Genomic DNA, 26,463 nt, shown 5'->3' with positions numbered 1-26,463 from the left:
AGCATTTCTTAGCGAACCGCTGGCACTTTGAGCGTTTCTTTCTTTCTATCTATCTATCTATCTATCTATCTATCTATCTATCTATCTATCTATCTATCTATCTATCTATCTATCTATCTATCTATCTATCTATCTATCTATCTATCTATCTATCTATCTATCTATCTATCTATCTATCTATCTATCTATCTATCTATCTATCTATCTATCTATCTATCTATCTATCTATCTATCTATCTATCTATCTATCTATCTATCTATCTATCTATCTATCTATCTATCTATCTATCTATCTATCTATCTATCTATCTATCTATCTATCTATCTATCTATCTATCTATCTATCTATCTATCTATCTATCTATCTATCTATCTATCTATCTATCTATCTATCTATCTATCTATCTATCTATCTATCTATCTATCTATCTATCTATCTATCTATCTATCTATCTATCTATCTATCTATCTATCTATCTATCTATCTATCTATCTATCTATCTATCTATCTATCTATCTATCTATCTATCTATCTATCTATCTATCTATCTATCTATCTATCTATCTATCTATCTATCTATCTATCTATCTATCTATCTATCTATCTATCTATCTATCTATCTATCTATCTATCTATCTATCTATCTATCTATCTATCTATCTATCTATCTATCTATCTATCTATCTATCTATCTATCTATCTATCTATCTATCTATCTATCTATCTATCTATCTATCTATCTATCTATCTATCTATCTATCTATCTATCTATCTATCTATCTATCTATCTATCTATCTATCTATCTATCTATCTATCTATCTATCTATCTATCTATCTATCTATCTATCTATCTATCTATCTATCTATCTATCTATCTATCTATCTATCTATCTATCTATCTATCTATCTATCTATCTATCTATCTATCTATCTATCTATCTATCTATCTAGCTGCCTACGTCTGGGTGCTCTCATGATCGCCTCCTTAACTTGGTGTAGACCAAAATTTGCATGGGAGGGTAAGAGGATTTGACGAATATGATTGCAGGTCATGACATGAATAACGTTAAAATCCTGTTGCGTACGTCGTCAAACCCTTTCCACTAGACACGTGTGGCACATACCCGTTTACCACGGGCCGCGTTGTACGGGTATGCGCCACAGGTGATTGACAGTTTATATCTACCCAGGAACGGCGAGAACAGACATCGGTAACTACTTAAATGCTAGAGCGTTAAGGAAAACCAACATCGGCAGCGTTGACTCATAGAATGGAAAGAATGAAAATTAGGATCCCAGCAGGAATCGAACCCACGCATTCTGCGTGGCAATCAGGTATTCTACCACTGAGCCATGGCAGGTCTATAAACTGGTTTGGAAAAACAGGCTACGTAGGCGTAATATCGGTGCAACGTCAATTGTGGTTATGGTGCTGGCTATCACCATACAGTGCACTTCGTCCACCAGAACGACGCAGTGTCCTCTTCATTTCTTACGAGGCTGGGCGATGGCCTCATATTGACCGAGGATGATGCCAGATTGATTGACAGCCGCTTTGTAGACTAGGCTACGTAGGGCACATACGCCCAGGTAGTCTACGAATACGAAAAACACCATCCACTGATGTTGGTCTATGTAGCACTATCCAGGCCTACCAGCCTCGACGGCCTATACCTCACCAACGCGAAGGGTTCCGACATGTCGCCAGCTCTACCGACAGACAATTTGTCGACGAAGTGACCGAGGTATCCACGATTTCCAACAGCTGTACTATACCTCATACTTCACTACACATGAACCCCTCGTCTCCGTGATCACGACTACATCCCATAACAAGTCGTGACCAGCTGCTGGTGCTCACTGATCACGGTGATGATGCCCTTGTTCAAGATGTCAAGAACTTCTTGCACACATGCACACGGGTTCGTGAAGCGTGCGTGCGTTCTCGGGACACGTATAAGCACTACATATCAGCTTACCGCTTCTGGTGTTGGTAATACCCACGGTGCCATTGGCAGCGTTACCCAACCGTAAACAACTGGATATATAACACGTATGCGGCTCTTCAACATATTTATGTGTTCGTATAAAATTTATACAAATCTTTAGCGTCATTTTGTAACGTGTCGCTCAGTAAAAAAAGTTACACCACAATGACCTACCCGCCGCATGCTTCGCATAACATCGACTCCCACGGTACGTGGGATCTGCCGAATTTTTCCTAGGAAGAGTGAACAGCTTTCTTCAGGGCTATGCCTTCATACTACTTTTGCAAAGATAACAACATTGTCATTTACATTACAGCAGAGGTTTGCAAAGTAACAAAAGTGCAGCAGATTTTATGCAAGCCCGTGTACTGTGGTTTCTTCAGAAGAGATTGTGCCAATTTGCTTGCTGAACTTGCTCCCGCTCTTGATAAGACTATGTTTCCATAAAAGTGCATGATGACCTGCCATGTGCATCCATGTGCACAGATACAGTGGCTGTCTTTTAAACAACAGTGGCTTCTTGTCAATGGTGACAGGTGGCAAAGCGTGCTTTGTGAACAAACCTTCAGTTGGTAGTTCAGCACTTGGTCTGTATTCATGATCTCCTTTAGAGCTGTCTTTTTGCAGGAAGTGGGGCAGGCCAAGAACATTGACACATGGAGCAAATGACATAGAAAAACCCAGGGCAAGTAAAACATGAATATCACTCACCTAATCAGATCAACTGCAATGACTCCATCCTGTAAAAGTGATTTGACACACTATGTTGAAAGTAATATCACGATCAACAGCTGCACGAGCACATTAAATAAACAACTACTTAATAAATGCCCTGCTTCAGCATCCCCCTTTTAGAAGTTAAATGTAAGATTTCATCTAACACACTAAGAAGCCAGCCTGATACTGCCACCAACAAAGACATTAGGCACTAGTTATCTTACAGGTCATGAAAAAAAAATCACTAAGATTTACGAGTTAGACGTACTTTATGCAGCAAACCCATAACACAGGGCACTGAAGCACTAATACGCAGAAATTTAAAATATATGATAAACCAAAAATCAAGTCTCTGTGTGCCACTAGTGCGTGTTGCCAGCAGTACTAAGTTAAGTCATATAAACTGAACCTTTCTTCCTTCACTTATACTGAAGGCATGCGACATGCAGCATTACATCCTACCATAAGAACAGTTTATAATAGTTGTGTGCAAGATTGTTCACCAAGATCTCTTTCTTACCTCTGGCGTCAGCATAATAACAAAAATAAGCTGGAATATATTACAATGATGTGGCTGTCTGAAAGCAATGGCATTCTGTACCAATGGCATATTACCAGTAATGCAAGTCTTTACTATTTCTGTCAACTTCCTTCTTCATCCCACAAGCATGTGTACCGAATGAGCTTAGCTTTCATATGTGCTAAGCCCTTCAACTCCAGTGCCAGTGCTTGTCTCTTCTATTCTTTGTGGTCCGTCTTGACTTGCACTGAACTTCTCCCCTTCAACTCACTTCCTTCCAAATTTCACAGGTAAAAATCAAGAGCCATTTTATTATTTTGATTTCCAGATGTTTTTCAATAAATGAATTTAATATCTTGTTCTTGCTTCTTAAATTAAAGGCATAATTTTTTTTTTCATTCACTTCTCTCTCTCTCTTTTTGTGTGTGATCATCCTTGCATGCAAAGCATTCTTCTGTGCTCTATCCTAACAAGATGAATATGTGCACACGCTCTCACAATAATCCAAGTAGTACAAAGTTGCTACAACCTCATGCCTTTATCACTGGCAATTACATAAAGAATTTCATCTTGCTATACAAATGTCACTATTTGCAGTGCAATCAACTAGGGAACACAGTACTAAAGGCACTTCACAACAGGTAACAACCACCCTAAATACACTACAATACCACTGAGTTGTAAATAAAAGAAATACATACAAAGAAGTTGCAGAAATATGGATTTAATAAGGACATGAACATAGACACTGAAGTATGCATACAGGAACTGTCTTGCAGCACTTAAGTAGACTAGCTGAATAATATGTTAGGCTGGCAGCTAATCAATCTTCTCAGCCTAGACACTGCAAATATTTTGACCAGGAACAATGCTTCGGTGACAATGCCTGCGGTTCATTATTTTTCTTGCATACCTTCAAAATAAAGGGGGCAGTGAAGAAGAGACATCACGATGAACACTTACAAATTTTAGTACAAGTATTTCAATAGTACTATATTACTAATAGTACTGTACTAACACCACTACATGACATTCCACTTTAGAAACAAAATGCAAGACAGTAAAAGCATTGTGACACAAACAAATGAGCGAAGAACAGAGTGTAGAAGAGGTCCACCTATCCGGTATTCACGCAACTATTGCTTCTGGCAATGACTGTACATTGCTACTGCAGACTAGCTTTACAGATATTCAAGGCAAGAGTCCATCCTCATCACCCAAGAAGTGCCATCAATCAATGAAAAGCTCATTCTGTCATTTTTAATACATATTTCACCTGCTTGAGAACCTGGTACACTCAGTGCTCCCTTCCTGTTGCAGGCTCCTCCTGCAAGAATCTCAAAACTCAGAGCAAAGTCTGGTGTGATACTCACCCGCTGTGCAAGCCATTCTCCAACTTGCTGCATTCTAGTCGTAACCACTTCATCCCACATGGTTTGTTCATCATCGATCTTCAAAGAAAGTAACAGAAAATGACGACATGTTTGCATTAAATAATGAAACCACACAGAAAGCACTGATTTCTTGCCATTTCATAACTGCATAGAAATATTGTTTTTGCAAATTAGTATTCCTGTCAAGTGCTTCCAAGTCATGATATCAACAACTAAAATCACAATATTTATTACACAATAATGACCAATTGGTTGGAAGACATACAATATTTTACAGGAACAGGAAGATGACAAATATTCAGAGTGTTTAACCCTTTGACACACTATGTACACAATTGTGTACACCACTTGTTTTTGCTATATGTAATAACTAGGGGCTAAGAAAGAGCGAGATATATCGATCTTTGGATGAATTGAACCTCCTGCATAATAAGTTTGCCTTCTTTTAATTTCATTATGCATTGTACTGTCTCATATGATCACTTTGCTGACGGCACTACCACGTTCGACCAGTCGTTCGACGTGCCGCTTCCTGCTAGTCATGTGAAAAGTATAATTTTTCTTTGCTCAAACTGGACACAACCAAAAATGAACTTGCACTATATTTCTAGCCTCAGATTTCATTCTATTTATGCCAAAACATAGCATCAGTGACTTCAGGATAAATAGATATTTAATTACAACTTAATTAGGATTAGTTGCTATAACACACATAAACAAACATATTATGACATTATTTTTGCTGCAATAGCATACTGAGTGCCTCGAAATAATGTTGCATCGATTTCACACATTTACAGACAGTTCTTCATAGGTGGCGTCTGAAAGGGTTAATGAAGCAGTAAGACAAGAGCCACGTGCACAGCAATTTTTGTACAGCATGACTAAGCATTTGTGAAATGAACAGCTCAACTAAATGGCTCCGAGTGGCCCAAAAGATTGTGCTTGGCTCAGCTCGCAGGCCGAGCAGCCCAACAACTTCTTAACTGAGAGCTGGGCAGGGCTCGAGCTACTCTATGTTTGTGTCAGGTGGACCAGGCCACGTGCAAAGCCAGACTCAAGGCCGAAATATAGATGTTATTGAGAAATGGTTTTCCAGCACGGTTTACGTTCATCTTCCCCCCCCCCCCCAACCCCCCCCCCCTCGGGCAAGTTCCTTAGGGCACAGTATTAGGGCCCCCTGTATTGTATGGTTCTCCTTTACTTTTGCCATATTAAGTGCATCATGGACAGTAATTACTAAGTGCAACAGCCTTTAGAATGAAAAAGAATGTGCCACATGTAAACATGCTGAACCCTGCTTTTGAACATTCGTGTTCCAACGATCAGTGCAAAACAGCACACTGCCCCAATCGTGTCTAAAAATAATTGTTGGTGTTTCACATCCCAAAACCATGATATGATTATAAGAGACACAGTAGTGGAGGGCTCTGGAAATTTTGACCACCTGGGGTTCTTTGACATGCACCTAAATCTAAGCACATGGGCCTCAAGCATTTTGCCTCTATTGAAATGAGGCCACCGCGGCCGGGATTCGATACCGAGGCTTCAAGTCCGCACTAGAACACCATAACCACTAGACCACAGCAGCGGGAGCCCCAATCGTGTGTAAAAAAAACAACGTTGCAGTGGCTTAGCTCGGCTATGCCAGGATATATGTAGCGTTAGTAAAGGTTCAGCTGATTATTATTAGCTTTTCGTGTCTCCGCAGCACGTTTAGCCTTCTTCTGTTCATTCTTCCTACGCTCAACCGCTAATAGCCAGGCAACTACTTCAGGATCCGATGAGTTAAGCTTCTCCGCTCTTCTGCGCCGTTGAGCAGCATTTGCGTTCTCCTTCTCCATGGCTATACCACACTGGCAAACGCCAGTCAGAGGCGCTATCAAGCGGCTCCAGCGCAGTGTCAGGTGGCGACTGCACAGCGAAGGCGAATAGCTACGCGTGCGCCGGCGTCAGTGCGTCTGCCACGGCTACGACGTCACTGTCTCTGGAATGCGCAGACCGGCGGCGGCGGAGTGCGCGGGAGGTGCCGGCTCCGATGCGCCAGCTGCGTGACATCCCTGATCCTCGCACATGCGCAGCACGGCTCTTGAGGAGGCGCGCGCGAAACTGGCTCGGATAGGCCAGTGTAGCTAATGCTACAAAATAACTGTTGGTGTTTCACATCCCAAAACCACGATATGATTATAAGAGACACAGTAGTGGAGGGCTCTGGAAATTTCGCCCACCTGGGGTTCTTTAACATGCCCCTAAATCTAAGCACATGGGCCTCAAGCATTTTGCCTCCATCGAAATGAGGCCACCGCGGCCGGGATTTGATACCATGGCTTCAAGTTCACACTAGAACACCATAACCACTAGACCACAGCAGCGGGTGCCCCAATCGTGTCTCTACCACTACCACTACCCCCTTCTGACAAAACAATGCAATTTGCCTTCCCCGCATGTTACCGCGATTTACACGAACTGGATGAGATAAAAATGTGATATGGTACACTAGTTGTCACACTAGTGTCAACGCTGCAACCATGGGGTGAGCCTCCTTAGTATCCTTTGTCATGTTTCTATGAAGCAATGGGGCAATGATATTGCTTCATGGGAAACGTCAAGGAACTTTAGTATAACAGTATTTGTGATGCAGGAGGGCCACATTTCACTTAAGCTCGAATCACCAGACAGCTCATTAGTTTTACACAACAACTTGTAAACTGTCTTTAGTGACAGCTATAAACGTTGTTAGCCTAAGTTTTACTACGTTAGCTTATGTTTCGCTTCGCTATGTTAAATGCCACTTTATCAGATATCAGAAAATGTTATCTTGTTGAAACAAAGGTGACACAATATTGTGCTGTGCTACCACGTATTCAGACTTGTTTTTTTACATCGGGCAAGGGCGGGCAGGCTCAATTAGGTTTGCCAGGTTTGGCTACTTTGCACCAATCTGGCTATTTTTTTTATGCCAATGCCAACAGAAAAACTGTCTTGGCTACCTTTTGGCTAGTTTCTGTTCCCTCGATTTGAGCCAAATTATCAATACATCGTGACGTCGCAGCCGCTGGCGTTCGAGTATGGGGTTTCTGCGAAACGGGCTAGGTGGTCTGCAACTTGCTGCAGACGAAGAGCTCGTTTTGCAGCATCAGTGTCGGTGTCGTTGGTTGTGAGCGAAAGTTCGAGATAGATGCAAATAAATAAAATAATAAGAAACTTCGGTTTGAATGGGAATCGAACCCAGGCTTTATGCGTGGCAAGCAAGTGTTCTACCACAGAGCCACGCCATTGCTTGGAACTGCTTCAGAAAAAAACTATACACAAATGTCATTGAATGCGAGGAGTCTCCTTAACACATGTAATGTTGCACGGCAGAAGCATAGAATCGCACCAGGCGTCAATACATGTGAATTGCACAACGAGTGAGGGGTTTAAAGGCCCACACATTACAAAGCGCTCAGACATATTTAATCATCAACATCATAAAAATCAAACCAGCTGTGTAGGTGTGCGTGTTGCCTTATGGACACGTAGTGGGAACTTCAATGATTTGCAAAAGGAAAAATTATGGCGTAGTGGGAACTTTGCAGCTGTACTTGCAGTAGGCATTCTAGAATAGTTCTAAACGGCCAATGTCACTCGCATGGATGTTCCTTTCCTTGCAGCATGGTTGAGGTTTCCACCAGGAAGCGAAGCGAGGCTACCTATTGAGAAGGCGATGCAAACAGGGCCCGATTGCGCTTTCGCATTCTACTCTTGAGGTGAAGCTCAAGCGTCCTCCACCTTTTTCTTTTTAAAATAAAAATTACGTACATTCTGGAATTCGGTGTGCCAAAACCACAATATGATTATGAGGGGGAGACTTAGTTAACTTTGATCACCTGGAGCTCTTTAAAATGCACCTAAATCTGAGTACACAAGCGTTTCTGCATTTTGCCCCCTCTTGAAATGTGGCGGCCATGGCCGGGTACTGAGCCTGTGCTCAGTGGTGTGACACCCCTGCTAAGCCACCATGGCAGGTTTTTTTTTTTCTGTTTTTGTTGCAATAACTCTGCGTGAATAAAGGAATATGAATCGTTGTTTCTTCTATTCTATATAATAAATGGGTGTGCTATGGTTGACTTTTTTTCCCTTTCCACTTTTTTGTTTCATTTCACTTTATTCTAGATCAGACTCCCGGGCAACAAGCGCTAATTTCTTGATTATATTATTCATGTTTCTTTTACAATTTCATATGATTACATTATTGTGTGTGTCATGTTGAATATCTGCCATGCAACATGTTTTTTTTTTCCCTTAATGTGGTGGCCCAGAGAGAATGAAAATGACTAGGAGTGTGCGAATATTCGAGTTTCAAATTCGAATCGAGTAATACCTAATCAAATCATTCGATTTGAATTCTGAATAGCTGGTATTCGAAGTTTCAAATAATTCGACAGGACGAATATCAAAAGCACGACAAACGACAATGGTGCAACTTGGTGAGGGTGGGTCAGCTAAAAGTAACGCTGATGTCGTTACAGTCGGTCTTTCATTAAAACTTTCACTGATATCCTGGTTCAAAAGCGAGCGCATGTTTATATTAAAGGAGATTATGTCATTTCCACACGTAAAAAAAACACACACACGAGAAAACTGTCCGGCCCTTCACAACTTTGCTTCTGAAATGAAGGCACGGACTTCTTGCGTAATTCGGTAGTGTATGCCGCAAGCGCCGTAAAACGTCCCGACTTTGGCCCACGAAAGCCTCGGTGATTGGCTTCGCACGTGAAAACTTGTTCATGCTGTGCTGGCGCCACTGCTGCACCGCACTACTTGTACAGAAACTCCCATCGTTCTCGCACGCAGTTAAAACACTACTGAGAACGGGCGCTCAAACAATTTTGGGCCTGGAGCACTCATGACGATCAAGCACAACATTACCGTTGTCAGATGAGCCGTATGGCGCGACCATAGGGGAAAAAAAAACTAGCTAGCGTACCCCCCTCTGTTAGCCGAGAGCCTGAAGCCAGGTCATGTGGAACAGCTAGTGTTTCTGCATAACAATTTGTAGTCTTTCGGCAGCAGTCACTCACCGCGTTATGTGCTCGACGACAGGCGCAGATTTCATTTTTTTGCTCTTTCTTTCGATTTTAAATAAGATATTTTGTATTCGATATTCGATTTGGTATTCGATATTCTTGGCCACTATTCGGCACTATTTGCTTCAAATTCGATTCGAGATGAATTCTCGCTATTCGCACACCCCTAAAAATGACATTAAAACAACTATAGTGATGATCACAAGAAAACCAATTTTCAGCTTCTGGTCGTAGTCTCAGAAAAGTGAATTAGCTATGGATCATGGTGATCCACTGATATGCTTGTACACATTGGAAGCACGCACCATCTCCAGCTCTTTAGTAGGTCCATCATCAGGCGTTTCACTGCAATGGAAAAAGGAAAACTTTAATGCAATCACTAGGCAAAAAGTTATGAAGCAGCTGATCTACATGCATTCTCAATACATATACAACCTCACAGGATGTATAGTATTGGCCGCGAGATCGAGCGGAGTCGCCGCCTGGCGTCTTCTGGCTGAACCGCGCCTAGTGTGGATTGCGCCATGCGTCGTCTGCTTGCCACGTTGTGTTTGCATGTGCGCGTACGTCATGCAGGTCTTCAAAAGGCGGTTTGTTCCGTTGCGTTAGTGCAACTTTAATCGCTCGTACGTATGCCTAACACGATGTAAAAAAGCATTTGGCCTTGATCGGTTGTATATGCACTGTAATAAGATCAGTGAGTGCACTTGTCGGGAGTGCTGTGTGTGGTCATCGTACCCTCCATTCACGAGTCATATCAGTGTAGGTGCCGCTCTGTGGTTCAAGCGCATTGCAATGTATACTTGGCGTTGTCCTAAAGATGAGAAGTATTAAATCTCATGTGAATATAGCCTTTTAGCGGCTCGGTGGTAAAAAAAGGCTCTCATGCACTTGGTGTGGTTAGGTGTATAAGTTCGGGACTGTCGTTTATAGGTTACGCGACGAGCTTTAGTTGCGTACGGTCCTCGTCCCACTACAGAGAAATATTTCTGTCAAGTCACGTCTGACACTTCGATACTTAAATTGTCCCCTAAAAGCAACAGAAAATTGAATGACACGGAAATCGCAAAACTGAGTTGCCTTGCACAATTTTCACTTGTGGCGAAATTTATACAAAAACACCCGTGTACTTAGATTAAGGTACGCGTTAAAGAGCCCTGATGGTCAAAATTAATCCAAACGGCGTACTTTACATTTATAGCGTAGTAGTTTCACGCGAAGCCACATCTTTTTTCTTTACATTATCTTGAGCATTTGTGTTGTGTTGTTATAGATTGATGGAAGGCAGCGGATATTATTCGCATGAAAAAACATACTTTGGTCAAGTGAAATAACCGGGTCTTTGTTCCATTACTGTAGTGCAAGTAATAAATCGAAGAAAGTTCCGTGCTGTACAGTTACCTTTATGTATTGCTACTGGAATAAAAACAAGCGTGCGCGTGTTAAACGTCTCCGTAGCACTAAAGCGCAGTCAGCTACGTAGCTTTCCTCAGTAAACCTATCAACTGTCCTACATTTCATGGAGAAGTGAATAAGGAATGCGGATGAATATTTTAATATGCAGGGTACAAAGTGCTATTTGAACTCATCGTGCAGGAATGCGGGCTTTTTTTCTGTTGTGAGGTATCCAGATGAACAAGAAGTAAATACTTAATTCAGTCGCGCTACAACAGTGTGCAGTAGGTGGAACACAAGCTAAACACGTAAAAATAAAACAACAAGAAAACGTCTTCCATTGCGAAAACGCCGACTGTTGCCGAAGGCGAGCAACCCGTTTGTTGGCAGGATGCGCTTCACTCACAAGTAATAATAACGATCGGCGCGCTTCGTGAATTAATTCGGGAATGAAGAGCGCACTTGTTACCAGAAAGCTGCAGGGTCAACGCATTTTGTTTGCCGGAAATCGGGTCAAATCACTCATAACGAAGCGCTGTTGTGTGCGTTTGTATACGCGCCGACAACCGCCTATCCACACTAGCGCGGTGACAGTGCTGCCACCTGTAGCCCGATCTCGCGGCGAATAGAGCAATTGGCTAGTGAGGCAATCTTCAGGAAGTGACGACAAAGAAACATGGAGGATGCAAAAGCCAAGATTAAGCAGTTGCATAGTTCTTGCTGTTTAATAAGTGGTACACAAGTTTTTTTTTTGTTGGGATAGGGTTCACACCAAGTTTGCTGCTTGTCTATTATAAATTTTTTACACTTGTGACATGGGCACCAGCACACTCCCTTAAACTCCAATGTAAAACTCCGCAAAGAAGTTCGACAGCGATGGCCATGTCATAGAACATCACTTCAGAACAACTGCGCAAACAAAAAATCCTCACATATCCACAAAGTGAATGATGATGAGTGGGTGAAGCACTGGGATCGTTCGGTAACCGTGAATCTTCCGTGACATTGCCCACTCACGCATGTAAATGAGTGACAACGCGTGTGTACAGTTATATACATTGTGTTTTATTGGTCATAACTCATATGTCGTGTTCAATTGTGGATTCCATTTTGCCTTCATTATTACTGCTTTGTGGTCCATGAAATGTAGAGCCAATGGTTCTTCGATCGGATCTAGCCTGAAGTTGGCAAAGACAAGGTCACGCGGCGCCATGCCCAAGAACGGTCTATTTTGGGACCATGTGCGCACTATACGTGCTCTGTAGATGGTTTTGCGCATGTTGTCACCTGTTAATCGATGCGCTTGTTTTCGAGCAGCTTTCGAGCGGCACCGTGCCGAGTACGGTCTATTTTTAAACCATATGCACGCTATGCTCGCTCTGTAGATGGTTTATGCACAGCTGTTTCGCACCTGCGCTTCGACTGTAGACAGTGTTTTTTGCCACCATTTCATGGGACTGACAACAGATTTTGGTCGACCCAGTTTTTTATGGCGCAACGGAAAGCTCATCCTTCATAGTATTTGTAGCTGCAGCAGTTGACCTCAAAAGTGCGTAGTTATTTTATAAGCAGTATTTTTCTATATGAAAAGCCTCTAAAGTGGACAAAGGCATCCTCCAGCGACGCTCTGAAGCAATAGCGATGCCGATAGCGCTCCTCGCATTACTCTCAAGGGTCTGCTTTCACAGGAGTGAGGGAAGCTGTGGTTAACCACCTTAATATTGCCATTTTCAACCGTTTTTGAATGTAGAAAGCAGGTAGGATAAGTTTTCCGAACGCTCGTCGCCACGTGTGGCCCCTTTACCGCCTCGCGAGCCAGGCGCTTATGGCCTCCGCGATTAGCTCCGGCAACGCGTTGCCGGAGCTAATCGCGGAGGTTGCAAGGCACTCTTCGTACTTCTCCAACTCGTCGGCAGGTGCCGCTAGGCCCTCAGTTCATGCTGCCGCTCATGAGCATCGGATCATACGTCAAGCGAAGGTGGCGCCACTGTTCTGCTCAGTACAAACGAAGGCATATCTGCATGTTTTAAGTTAGAAAATATTATAATAAAAATCGCGCTGCATTTCAATGCTAATATAGAGACAATAGCGTACATCAGTAAAAGGTCACATGATCGCCAACAAGTGCATATTAACTTTCTTGCCGCGAGAGGCGCCAAAAGTAATTTTGAGTGAAGAAATAAAAATATAAATCCGTGTTTAATGAGAAAAACAGGGTTCATTTTAGACAATACAATAAACAATCTTCCCATTAGTGGGGTTATCTCAATTTGTGTTCTGAGCAGTTGGTTAATAACAATATCTAGGGTTTAACATCCCAAAACCACGATATGATTATGAGAGACGCCGTAGAGGAGGGCTCCGAAAATTTCGACCACCTGGGGTTCTTTAACGTGCACCTAAATCTAAGTGCACGGGCCTCAAACATTTTCGCCTCCATCGAAAATGCAGCCGCCGCAGCCGGGATTCGATCCCGCGACCTTCGGGCCAGCAGTCGAGCGCCATAACCACTAGACTCTGAGCGGTTGGTTGTCTGTCCCTTTAAAATGTCTCTCACGCCAAAGTCGTAATCATTGATTAGCCGGCTCCTGCAACTGAAAAAGCAGAAGGTTTTTTTGTGGTACAGTGTGACATAAGTCACACCGCTAGTTGAGGGGCACAGTTATTAAGCTTTACGCAACAAAAAGTCTTAGAACAGAGGTTTTTAAACTTTTGTTTCCAACCAGCAATGTTTCCATGCAAAAAGCCACCTGCAACAGGTAAGCTTTTTCTCGACTGATGTTTACCAATGTTTCATTTTTCATTGAGGGATTGCGTACTTGTATGCAATGCACAATGCTTTGGTTAAACTTAACCCTGTAAAACCCAGTGTATCATATATGATACATTAAAAATAATGCCTCAAAAGAGGTAATAAGCCCGTCAAAGCTTCATGGAAAAGCCATTATTGCATATTTAACATGTTATAATGAAGTTACACTGAGTTATTCATTTAATCAAATCAATTAATTAATTTTAATTAAGAGTAATTAAGTTAAGATCGAAATAAAATTTCACCCTTTTTTTTTCTTAAAATGAACTATACAAGAAGAGTAAATATAGTGAGTGTTTTTTCACAATTTTTCTGAAGCCAGAACGTCTTTTGGGCATTACAGGGTTAAACTGCAACGAATAGTGAAAAAAAAAAAATCATTAACGCTATAGAATTTGAAATGAAATTAGTTTATTACTTCGATGATTTCGCTAAATGGAGGTTTTTTACATCAAGGTTTGACTATATGTACTACATTGTTGAAGCTTATCAACAAATGCAAATGTCACATGAAAGGAGAGGTCAAAAAAAAGAAAGAAAAAGGAACTATCCATGATACCTAGAATTACTAATTTCAACAAATCACCAATAAACAGTAAACCTGCATTACAACAATGATTCTATGAAGCTAGCTTATTGTACCTCTTGATCTCTCAAAATAAGGCTATACAAACAATGCCAATCATCCATCTCTAGCAAGATGAACAGAAATACAATGCAGACTTACCTTTCTGCTAGAAGACTCAACTTTCGCAGCAGTGTGCTTGAAAATGATGCCCACTTTTTTAAAAAGCTGCCAAAGGTAATAAATTGAAAAAAAAAAAAGATCAGCCAGCATGTATGAGTGTGGTAAACATTCATTTCCCCTTCCCCTGATATATCTCACAGAAAGTTAATAAAACATGAACTCTAGTTATAAATAGCAAAACTTGCTATTAGTACATGGCTATCATAGTTACTGTATTCTGTAACACTTGCGCTCATGTAAGGCTGAGTCATCTGCTACGAAACTTTCAGAACCTACACCTTGCTTGAGCTTCCCTGCCCAGTCCACTTCGGCACCCAATGGCACAACAAAAGTGCCAACATCGCACTGTGCCCAAAATTCTTTCACTTGTGCAAGAGAAACAGTACTAACAGAATTTGGACCTACCATTGATACATATAAATATTAAACCACAGGTATACTGACCACACTATTGGAGTCATATGGTTGTGTTGTCAGGTTTATTAAGCCTGAAACTCTGACTCCCACTCACGCGCACAATGCACACACACACACGTACACACAGACATCAAGTGCCCCACCTAGGTCGAGAGCGTTACCTACTTCCTATCCTAGGTAGATGTCCTTACATTAACAGGCCTCTCGATTCATTTCTATTGGAGCACGAATAGTCAATTTTAGAACTGGACTGAATGCGAATTGAATAGTGATGACACCAAATGGAATGAAACAGATAAACCAGCTATCACAGCATGGGCCTTGGCACCAAAAGCAAGAAAACATTGGTGTTGAGTACTGCAGCTGCAATAACAATTCACAGAAACACAACACAGGAGTCTGTTGTGATTCATGTAAATGTATGGCGAGAGCTTGTGAGAGAGGGTTATGATGCGTCGCCGAGAGCATGGCCAACAGAACCACCAGCCTCATGACTCCTTCATTCGGTAATAAATATAGCATCGATAGTCCCGTAAATCTTGGCGGTGTATGTGCTTGGCAATTCAATGATTTTAAACAAGAAAAATGACTCCTCGCTGTTCTAACATTTACTCCCCTTTCAGTGCTGATTATTATTAAAAAAATATTCGGCACGTCGAATATGCACTATTCGATTGGAGTACCGAGACATACAGAACACTATTCGATACGGTTTTAAAAATTGTCATATATTCGCGCAACCCTATCCATTAGCCTTCTTCCATTCATTGACCACACAGTGCACAATGCACATGGTATCATCACGTCAAGTTAAGATTACTTGTAGGTTAAAACATTAGGTTAAAATTACTACACTCAAACCTCGTTATAACGAACACGGATATAACAAATTATCGGTTATAACGAAGTAAATGAAGAATAGTCTTGTGATAGCTACAGTGTTACAAATAAACGTTCATAACGAATTTTCGGATATAACGAAGTTATTTTCGTGGCAGATGCGACTTTGTTATAACGAGGTTTGAGTGTATTAAACATTGGGGTTCTACGTGCCAGAAATCACAATAAGATTAAGAGGCACACCACAGTGGACAACTCTGGATGATTTGATTATCACGGGTACTTTACCTCTGACCAAATTAAATACACTGATGTTTTTCTTTTTTGCCACCATTGAAGTGTAGCTGCCACAGCTGAGAATCAACCCTGCACCCTCATGCTTAGTAGGGCAACACCAGAGTCTGCAATAACAAACTACAACATAAAAGAATTACCATACAAACTTTCTGCACCACTGAGGGCACTGAAATTTTGCCAGCTTGCCATGGGATGCTTGCCATGAGATGCTTGCCATGAGTTTAGCATGCAATGCATAATTCAGGCCCAGTGCTTTGGCATCATCCCCTCTCTAATATGTATTAACCCTTGCTTGCCCAAATGCATAATTGTTCCCATTCCTGCCTTGGCCAAGCAAAAGCGGCTTGCAGTATTTCTTGAGACAAGCGAAACAGGGAACCTTCAATTACAGTACGCTCTCGATGGGACCCCAGAATTTTGTTTGAATTATCAGAGAATTGAATAATCAGAAGTTTTCCTAGAATGACTCGCGGCAACATACCAACTTGTGTTGTCATGAAACGTTCACACATGCGTACCTACCAACCTGGGGACATCGAAAATAGGGAGACTCAAAGCGGGGGTGAGGGGTATGCGACAAAAGGAAACTGGTGTGTGTTATTTGTTTCTGAGGGCCACAGCAATGTCATAAATATTTCTCAGTGATCACCAGCAAAATTTTTAGACGTCAGCAATCATACTGGTACTCATAATTTATTACATGACATTTGCATGCGTGTGCAATTAAGGGACAAAATGGGCTCAGGGTTCATACAGGTTTGCAAAGCAAAATTCAAGAATATTCAAGGACTTTCCAGGACCTGTCACAGGTTTTTCAAGGACTTAAAGCGGCATGCAAAGTTGGAATATTTTTACTCTAAAATTTTCATAAATGACTACTTTTATTGCACTTACTATAAATAAATGGATATCACAATTATAACGAAAACATCTAGTCTTGATAACTTCTGGTCGGTTCAATTAGCGCACCTATTCAGTGTGCGCTCGACCTTATTTCTTTGTAATTCGTTCATGCTGCTTAAACTAAGCGTTTGAGCGGTTACCTTGCGCAGATGCAGTGCTGACATTCTGCGCAACTGAGAGGACATTTCGATGGCACCGCTGTGCAAACACCATGCTAAATGCACATCTATGTTTTTGTGCGGTTTCTAACGCGATCATTACTGCTGTACACAACAAGTTGTCATTTCCAAGCCAGCGGAAGATTATATAGCAGCGTGAAACAATTTTTTCCTCGCCGCTTCCAAGCCACACAAAAAGCACTGTGGCTTCCCCGGCGTATGTATCAACGTTTTTAGAACCAATTCAGTTTCGCAGCTCCGCTCGCGTGCCGGCACAGGCAGCCGATGCGTGAACTTACGGCACTGCTGCTCCATTTTGCTTCACTTGCCGTGGCCCCCGGGACCGGACACAGCAACGCACCGTTGCTCTCAATGGCGCGTTGGCGAAGCTCATCGCGGAGGCTACGCACCTGCCGCAGCGATCTCAGACGCGCGCGGAGTTGCTGCTTGCAACATGTTGCGAGTTTCTCTGAGCTCGCTTTCTCCATACTCCGTGCGTGATTGTTTGCGAACGGTGATCGCTTGGGAAGCAGTTATTTCGATTTAGCACGTGTGAAAGGGATAAAGCTCAAGAATGTCATCTCTTTGCGCGTTGCACGAGCGGCTCGGAAACGAACACTGGTCATCACTTCTCCGAATCAGGGCAGGGACTTGCAAGAAATATCTTCTGAACGCCAATCCCACCAGAATCGTGAAGACTAACTTCGCTACAATTCGCCTAACCGAGCTCAGGGAATAAAATAAGGTACCTTGATCAACCATAGTTCGCGTTGTATGCCTTTGTCAAGAAATGAAAATTAATTCGCCCACAATGGTCCTCTGTTTTACGGCTTGTTTAGTATGACAAATCTAAGTACATGAGCCAGTGTTATTTTCGCCACCACAGAAAAAATGCGACCGCCGTAGCCGTGATTGATCCCGCAACCTTCGGGTCAGCAGCCAAGCACCGTAAGCACTGTTCCACCATGGCGGCTAAACACAGGTTGACGGCAAAGGAATATTCGTGCGAGAGGACAGCTAGACGTGTGAGATTGTACCATTATTATAGGTCACATTTGATTATCTTTTGATGTTCCTGGAGCTTAGCTTGTGAAATAATCGCTTTTTAAAACAGTCGAGGTTATTGAAAAAGTTTAAATCTCGGAATCTCGGCTGTTGCGGCCGCCGAAAGCTGCAGCGTAGGTAGGTCACATGGGTGCTGTAGCAGACGACGCGTGAGGCATGATGCAAGATGGAACTGCAGCGCCGCTAGTTCTTGCGTCGGCCGTCGCGTCCACTTCGGAGAGCAAGCGTCTATGGGGAGCTGCGAAACTGACCTGGTTCTAGAAATGTTGGTATGTATAGCCCTTGCATGTATAGCGGCGCATATAGCCTCGCATGTATAGCCGACAGATGTATAGCGGCACGGCCCGGAGGAGATGTTGGCCACGCCCAGCTCAGAAATCACGCCATCTCTGTGCGATTGGGACGGCCGGAGAGAAACCTGCCGGCACACAATCTCGGAGTCCATGCTACACGCGCCGCAGTTTTCAAGGAAGAAAAATCTAAGAGCGTTGGGTTGTGCACAGTCGACACTTGAAGCGTGCTGCTCAAACACAAAGAAGTAACAACGGTGACAGTTGTTAGTTCACACTCGTCCTGTGTATACCTGTGAATTCTTTTCGAGTGTCATTCTTTGCGTTTAAGCAGTGCATGCAAGTGTCGAGCTGTGACAGTTGTTCGCTCGTGCTCGTCTTGTGTGTGTTCTTTTCGTGCGTCCTTTGTGCTTGAGTGGCGCACAGCAAGCGTCGAGTTGCTTGCTGTACTTCGTGTGACATTCTAATTACTTGCTATCGCATTCACTGCTTTGCCCTCACCGTGAAACTGTGACTTTCCTTCTTCCAGTGTGGTTCTGCAAAACGGAACCATGTGCGCTCGCGCCACGTTAGTGCTTTTGAAATGGGGAGTTTGTCAGGTCGACACGCCGATCTACCACATTAAGGAGGTAGCAATGTCGACATGAGAGTGCACTGTTCAGGAAATTCAAGGATTTTCAAGGACGGGAAAAGATTCCAGGACTTTCCAGGGCCTTGAAAACACATTTTTCAAATTTGAGGGTTTTCAAGGATTTCAAGGACCTGTACGCACCCTGGGGCTGTGTCCCACGACAGCTGGCAGCCACTTCTCAATCTTAGTACGCTTTTCCACATGACACCAGTGTGTCGAGGTGAAAGTGACTTCAGCATTTTGCACAAAGTAGACCATTGTCATACAGTCTGTTTTTTCAACAGCGAAGCTGTTCTAGCTCGGCATAAAGTGTGACCGTGTCAGAAAACTATCATCATCATGAACGGGTATGTGCCACAGAATTTGGGCAGATCCCACTACTCACCGCTACGGCGTGGCCTGTAATAACCCTGAGAACGAGTAGAGAGAGAGAGAAAAAGATAAGAAAGAGGAAGCATTGTCTAGTGACCAGATACTGCACTACCTGGCCAAACCGCGCATGCGCAGTAGCGACGCCACACCCATCGACGGAGACATTGCGCGCAACGTCCGCTCTATAGTGCATAGCCTAGCTGCGTACTCTTGAGGAGGAAGCCGCGCATCTCGAAGTTGGATGCGTCGGTCGTTGGAAAGTACGAGCGGCAATGGGCCCATGCTTCAATGTGCCAAGCTCTGCGCGACTTATATACAAACTGCCCGCAATTTTCTTTTTCTTCTCCAATCAACACGCGATTGTTGGTGCACGTGCATACCTGCCAAGTTTGGAGAAACGGAATCCGGGAGATCTACTCAACGGGGGGGGGGGGGTTACTGCGATAGCACGATATACTCGCGGACAACTTTTCTTGGCAATGAAGCAAAGGCTACGGGGGCGGAGCTATTGCACATGTACTGTTCCGCGAAGTATACAGTCCGGTTCGGCGCGCGTTTCGAACTTAGTTTTGGTTTGTGAACCTTCCCACCTCCTGTGACGGCCATTTGATCATTCGAGCGGCCGTCACAGGCTTAGACAGCCATTTGTTAGTGAAATTCGTCATAGCCTCCCTCGGCGCATCGTCGGAAAAGCTGGAGGGTGACGAGCGCTCACCTGAAAACGCAGACACCATTTTGACTGTGAGGTGCACGTAAAAGGTGCGACGTTTTTGGAGGTGCAAAAACGCGAAATGACACTGCATAAAGCAAAAAAAAAAAATATAAATATATCCTTGGTGCACGCTGACTCTCTTTTCAAACAGCGCCCCGTAGAAAATAAAGTAATGTTTGTTTTTTTTTATTCTCAAGCAGAAAACACGGACGCAATTTTGGGACTATAATCTTCAGCAGTAGCACACGCGTCGTTCGGCTCTCTAGCCTTTCCTTTATTGCCAAGAAAAGTGGTCCGCGAGTAGTATAGCAATTATATGGACACTGTCAGCGGGATTTTGCGGTCGCCGCTGATCTGTACAGAGTCCAAACCGATAACATCGCTTACGCATAGTCTGTTTCACGTGCGAGTAAAAGCGCGCTAGCACTAGGGACGAAAGCGGTTGAAGCAGAGATGAAACGACCCGGCCGTCACCGTCGCGCGAAGGGCACATGCGATAACATTGCTCCGCACGCGAGGCTTGTCGTCGCTTGCTTACCAGTTATTTAGTCGGGCAAGATTTTGTGTGTACAGAAACGCATCATCTAAGAAATATTAACGGCTGATATAACCTGTAACACATTTAGGATGTGGCCAGATATGGCCAGACAACATTGCTCATGTGGCCAGACAAAGCACTGGACGCGCGGGGCAAAACTGGATTTCCGGGAGATTTCTCTATGACCCGTACAACCGGGAGAAACGTTCAAAATCCGGGAGTCCCCCGGGTAATCCGGGAGACTTGGCAGGTATGCACGTGGTTCGGGTAGTTTGGCTGCTTTGTAGGCAAACAATCTGCTTTATTTGTGAGTGTTAGGGACACAAATATTCATCTAAAAGCGACAAAGGCAACATATACTTTCTGGCACTGACAAGCAAAATGTATGAATTAACCGGATTTATGCAATGAAGCACTTTTAAATAGGCGGCTTTGAAAAACATTGAAAACAGAGCGGGCCAACAGAAAATTTGAAATTTGTTTCAGTTAACTGATAGTTTGAATTATAAGAGTGAATAATCGAGAGTATAGCATACTGTATAGCATAGTATTGCGCATTAAAGTGAGGCCACATGAGGGGAGCAAACAGTAAATATTTGGCAGACATCGCGAAGTTATGAATGCTCACTAACCCTTCAATCTCCACGCATTGTTCTTCGATTGATCTTTGCTCTGCTTGCAAAGCATTATAAGTGCAGGTGTTTTTCGTTGTGGAAAACTTCAAGAGGCCAAGAGGCGCAGCATCACTGGCCAGGGATACCTCATCCTTTAGTTTGTTTTCTAGCAGAAACGTGGACAGCTCGGTCAGAAACATCGAGCACCGTGGTGTTCCTGTCTGCAGCAGGACACGTGAGTTGGATTCTTGAAGAAAGGGTGCACCAGCATGGTTCTCCTGCGAGCAGCAGTTATAACAGTGTAGATATTATACCAGATATTCTTTTCTGCAAATATATTCGATTCGAAATTATTCGACCAAATCACTATTCGCTTCGAATTTGCTTCGAACCTCAAATTCACTATTTGCCCATCCCTACTATTCTCGATATGCCATGCTTCAATCATCAGGCGCGTTTCTTCATTTCTATGCCGGTACAACACTACGCATTCATCGAATTTTGGCGTGCACTTACAATCTCGACAATGTAAAGATAGATTAGAAGGTGAGCCTCCGGTTAGCGATCTCTTATGTTCCAATAATCTCTGGTTAATGCAGCGGCCCGTCTGTCCTATGTAGAAGCGGCCGCAGCTGAAAGGGACCTTTACACCACACTTGTACAGCAATCAGTGAATTTGTTGGTGTGTTTTACGAAACAAATATCGGTCCGCTTCTTGTCCTGACTTGTTTCTTGTGTCCGTGTTTGCACGCCCTGTCTTTTCAGAATGAATACTTACCAACTAGCTCAGCTCTCTGTTATTCTAATGCAATATGAGGCACATGGACAAAGAAAACACAGCGCCGACCAAAGTAAAAATACATTTTTAAAAAGACGTTTTGTCCATGTCATTCCCCGGCTGGGCGGGATTCCGCCAAACTCTTGATTCCAATATGAGGTACAGTTGGTGTCAAAAGTTTAGAGACCACCAGGTCTGAGAAAAATTTGAATTTCCCAGCAATTTCTGATTGCATTTGGTTAAACTGCACAGTCCATTTTATAGTTATTGCGTTTCAGAACAGGCCAGAAATCTAAATTTGAGACCGCCTGGCACATCCACAGAAATATTCAGCCTATTCATGTGTCTCGTGGTCTCGAAACTTTCGACGCTGACTGTACACATGTGTCAGCATGACGAATAGATGAGCTGCCACTATTCATAAGCCAGCATCACAACTGAATAACTGGGCACTACAGATCCCAGCCGCAGTGTTGTATGCCACAAAAAGGAGTATGCACAAATTTATCTTAAAATCTGCCCATGACTCCTTCCCTGCAAAGTAGACAGAAGATTAGGGAAGATATATATAATTGGGGTTTAACGTCCCAAAACCATGATATGATCATGAGGGAAGCCATAGTGGAGGGCTCCAGAAATTTCGACCACCTGGGGTTCTTTACCACGTACCTAAATCTAAGTAAACAGGCCTCAAGCATTTTCGCCTCCATTGAAAATGCGGCTGCCACGGCTGGTATTCAATCCCGCGACCTTCAAGTCGGCAGCCGAGCATCATAACCACTAGACTACCGTGGCAGGTTAAGATTAGGGAAGATGGAGACTTGAAAAGATGAGAAATCGTCTTTGCTGCCCTAACGAAGATAAATCCCCCTGCTGAAACGACGGCTCCAGCAAAGTTCCCCGTTTGACAATTTCCCATCCTCATTTAAGGGGAGACCCTGCTTCTGAAACATGTTTCTTGTTTTTGAGCATATCATTATGAAACTTTCACAGCTTATGTATTTTTCTGTGATTTCAAACATGCAATTATTGTTCTAATACAATATGTAGTTTTCAAACTATTAAATAGTTTTTGTATTGTTAGGAGCAGGCTTTATTTCTAAACCGTGAGAGTTATCAAGCAAATCAGCATATCACAATAACCTGGAATGAATACTGTATGCAATAAAACAAGAATGGATGTTCTAGGCCCATTTGAACAAAAGTTATAGTATGTTGAACATTCCCAGCTTGATCACAGTTTGACCGAGCTCGACATCGCTCACTTGCCAAGTGTTCAACGTACCATAACTTTTGTCCAAATGGGCCTAGAACATCCATTCTTGTTTTATTTCATACAGTATTCATTCCAGCTTATTGTGATATGCTGATTTGCTTTATAACTCTCACAATTTATAAATAAATCTTGCTCCCAATAATATACATGAAATATATTATATTTTGAAAACAGCATAGTGTACTAGAAAAATAATTGCATATTTGAAATCAGGACATAAAAATACATAAGCTGCGAAAGTTTCATAAAGATTTACTCAAAAACAAAGAAATATGTCTCCGAAGCAGGGTCCCCCCTTAAACTAACACAAGTGCTTCATTCCTTGTCACAGAGAAATAGAATGACAAATTACAGCACTTTGTCCTTGTTTGCATCTTTAGTTCCCCATTACGTACACCGACTAGGTGAAAGCACCAAAGTGAATTAGTCTTTTGATGCTTTCAGCAAATTTACGATATAATAAATTGGTTGTAGTGGTTGTCCGAGCTCGTGGCAGAGAATGGTGTATAAGGGAAAGGAGGGGGTGGAGTACTGTTAGTAAAGGCAACGTAAGCTGATGCAAAAACATGCTCTGCATTCTTGAAGGATCGTAAAAAACTTTTTTCCCCCCCTTGTGCAAAACGAGTGCTCTCTTTAAACCAACTCACAACGGTAATATGTTTTAGTTTGTTGTCATCGTGGGAACACAAGTACTAGTATAAAATCTTTCAGCATTTAATGAGCATGCTGGCAAAATGTTGCAATCCTCTGAATTTGTATAAATCCCATTGCTGTAAGCAAACAGCCACTTCTAAGCAAAACAGGTCTTTACAGTGGTGACCAGCAGGGGCGTAGCCAGAAATTTTTTTTCGGGAAGGTTCAACCATACTTTATGTATGTTCGTGCATGTGTTTGTATGTGCGCGTGTATTTATACGCAAGCAAAACTGAAAAATTTCGAGGGGGGGGGGGTAACCCCCCCAACCCCCCCTGGCTACGCCCCTGGTGACCAGCAATGGCCTTTGAATGAATTAAGAGGCCTGAAGCCTGTTACTATCAACATCTACAATAACACTCACCTTGGACAAGGTTTATGGTCATCTCCTGTAAACAGGGGCACCAGAAAGTTTAATTCACAAATTAACATAGGGAAGGCTGAACAGAGTGCCACCATCTAATGTGTAATGTGGCCAGTTGCCATAAGTATTTTAACCTCAATAATGGACACACTACTTACTTTTAGTGTTGAGATCCAGGAGAGAATTGCTTCACGAAATTCTTTTTTCAGTCTCCCCAACCTTGACTGGCCAGACGTTTCTGCATAGTTGTGTACAGAAACAAGACATTTTTATTCAAATCTTAGCATAGATACACAGCATTGAAAACAAAAGTTTAGGCATGGCTTAGATTTAAAAATGCTGTTCAAGGAGTCTTGTGATTAGGGCTGAAGTCTTCTGAAAGCTGTAAGCATTAATAATGTAGCCTTTAAGAATGTGTTTAAGGCTAATACCACATCACTTCACGAGTTTGCAGACAAAGAAAATGATGTCGGATAATTCAGATTGCCACCTGGGTATGTCCATATAAGAACGCACATGAGGTTTAAAAAAATTGAAAATGACCTTTTTGAGAACAATTAACTCTGTTGACTTAATTAGCCTGATTAATTTTTGAAGTGTTATCTTTGTAATTGAGAGGTTAGTGTGTTTATTTCTTGCCTTTAGAAATTTTGTGTTTTCTCTTGTAATTTTACTCTTCCTGCATGGAACCATGTGGCCCTGCAGTATGTTCTAAATAAATAAATAAAATAAATAAATAAATATTTCCAAACTTCGGCATTTTTGGTAAACCACATACGTCTCAGAATAATTTTGAAGCATAAAAGTGCATGCGAAAACTGTGAAAGTTATTTAAAGAAAAAGCTTAGATATAAAAGTCAATATGTACCGAGTTTTATTATCTGCAATTTAACTTGTCCGCAGCAATAAATTTCTGAAGTAGAGGTATTTTGTGCTGGTTACCATGTTTGTGATTTTTTTACTCAAGTCCTGCAACTGCAAGAGGAAATAAAATACTCATAAGGCCGCATTTCACTTGCTCTTTGGATGGAATAAATATTAGAGACTTTTAGCTTGTACATATACTCTTTTACGTTACCGTGTTATGGATGCCGAATGGAATCTGCGCATGCGCGAACCTTCACGGAACGTAAACTACTCGCCGGATAGGCTTTATGTTTACGGCCCTATCTTGCAAATCCACCTTCGTTCGTGGCTACTCGCGATATCTGCTTCGTGGAGACTCCAGCCACCGAGTCAAAATAAGCCGAAGTGCGAGCGCCACTTACGATCACCTTGTTTCAGCCGGATTACCGAGGCTAGAGGGACCTAGAATATCGAATCCGTAAACGTGAGAGGCCTAAAGCCCCTGACCGGCTGGATAGGTGGCGCCGTCTAGCGGGGCCAACATGAACCAGGCAAGTACAAAATTGTTATTGCAGAAACATCGGGCATTCTACTTCCAATGTAAATGCCTTGCAGCGGCATAATTATGAATGAGTAATTTGCAGAAAAAATTCGACATGTGCCTCTCGAGTTCTAAATGTGTGGTGCGATTTTTGTATATTTGTGCCTTTTTCTACCATCTAACCAGTGTTATTTGATGCAACGTTGATTTGTTATACGTGTATTAATAAAACTTGCTTTTTTTTATGTGCTTGTTAAATCACTCAGTTTAGCATTCATTTGTACGCTAATTTGTTTCATGTTATGCCTGATTTGCAAGCAACTTCTGTACCCACCCCTGCAATGTCTCGCAATGAGACGGCAGTATATGTAAATAAAAAATAAATTAAATTAAATAAAGTCCCTATTGTGACCAAGAAGTGCACAATTTTTTCGCTAGGTGCACTTAAAGTTCAGAAATATCGGAATTGGCAGAAAATGTTTT

At 42.5% G+C, this 26,463-nt stretch overlaps 1 protein-coding gene across 1 annotated transcript in view; it reads right to left on the bottom strand.

Moving 5' to 3' along the window:
- Positions 1–26,463, bottom strand: part of LOC119378886 (uncharacterized) — a 47,136-nt gene that overhangs the window by 10,623 nt on the left and 10,050 nt on the right. The window contains exons 5-10 of the mRNA XM_037647944.2: positions 24,752–24,831; positions 21,501–21,760; positions 14,625–14,690; positions 9,996–10,035; positions 4,601–4,678; positions 2,702–2,730 (exon numbers count right to left, since the gene is read on the bottom strand). Of these exons, the coding sequence (XP_037503872.2) occupies positions 2,702–2,730; positions 4,601–4,678; positions 9,996–10,035; positions 14,625–14,690; positions 21,501–21,682 (395 nt within the window). The 5' untranslated portion in view covers positions 21,683–21,760; positions 24,752–24,831. The remainder of the gene's footprint in view (positions 1–2,701; positions 2,731–4,600; positions 4,679–9,995; positions 10,036–14,624; positions 14,691–21,500; positions 21,761–24,751; positions 24,832–26,463) is intronic.

The sequence above is a fragment of the Rhipicephalus sanguineus genome, chromosome 1, assembly GCF_013339695.2.
Source record: "Rhipicephalus sanguineus isolate Rsan-2018 chromosome 1, BIME_Rsan_1.4, whole genome shotgun sequence".
NCBI classification, from domain to species: Eukaryota; Metazoa; Arthropoda; class Arachnida; order Ixodida; family Ixodidae; genus Rhipicephalus; species Rhipicephalus sanguineus.
Note: the sequence above shows the minus strand (reverse complement) of the source record. Positions and strands in the feature narration are given on the sequence as shown.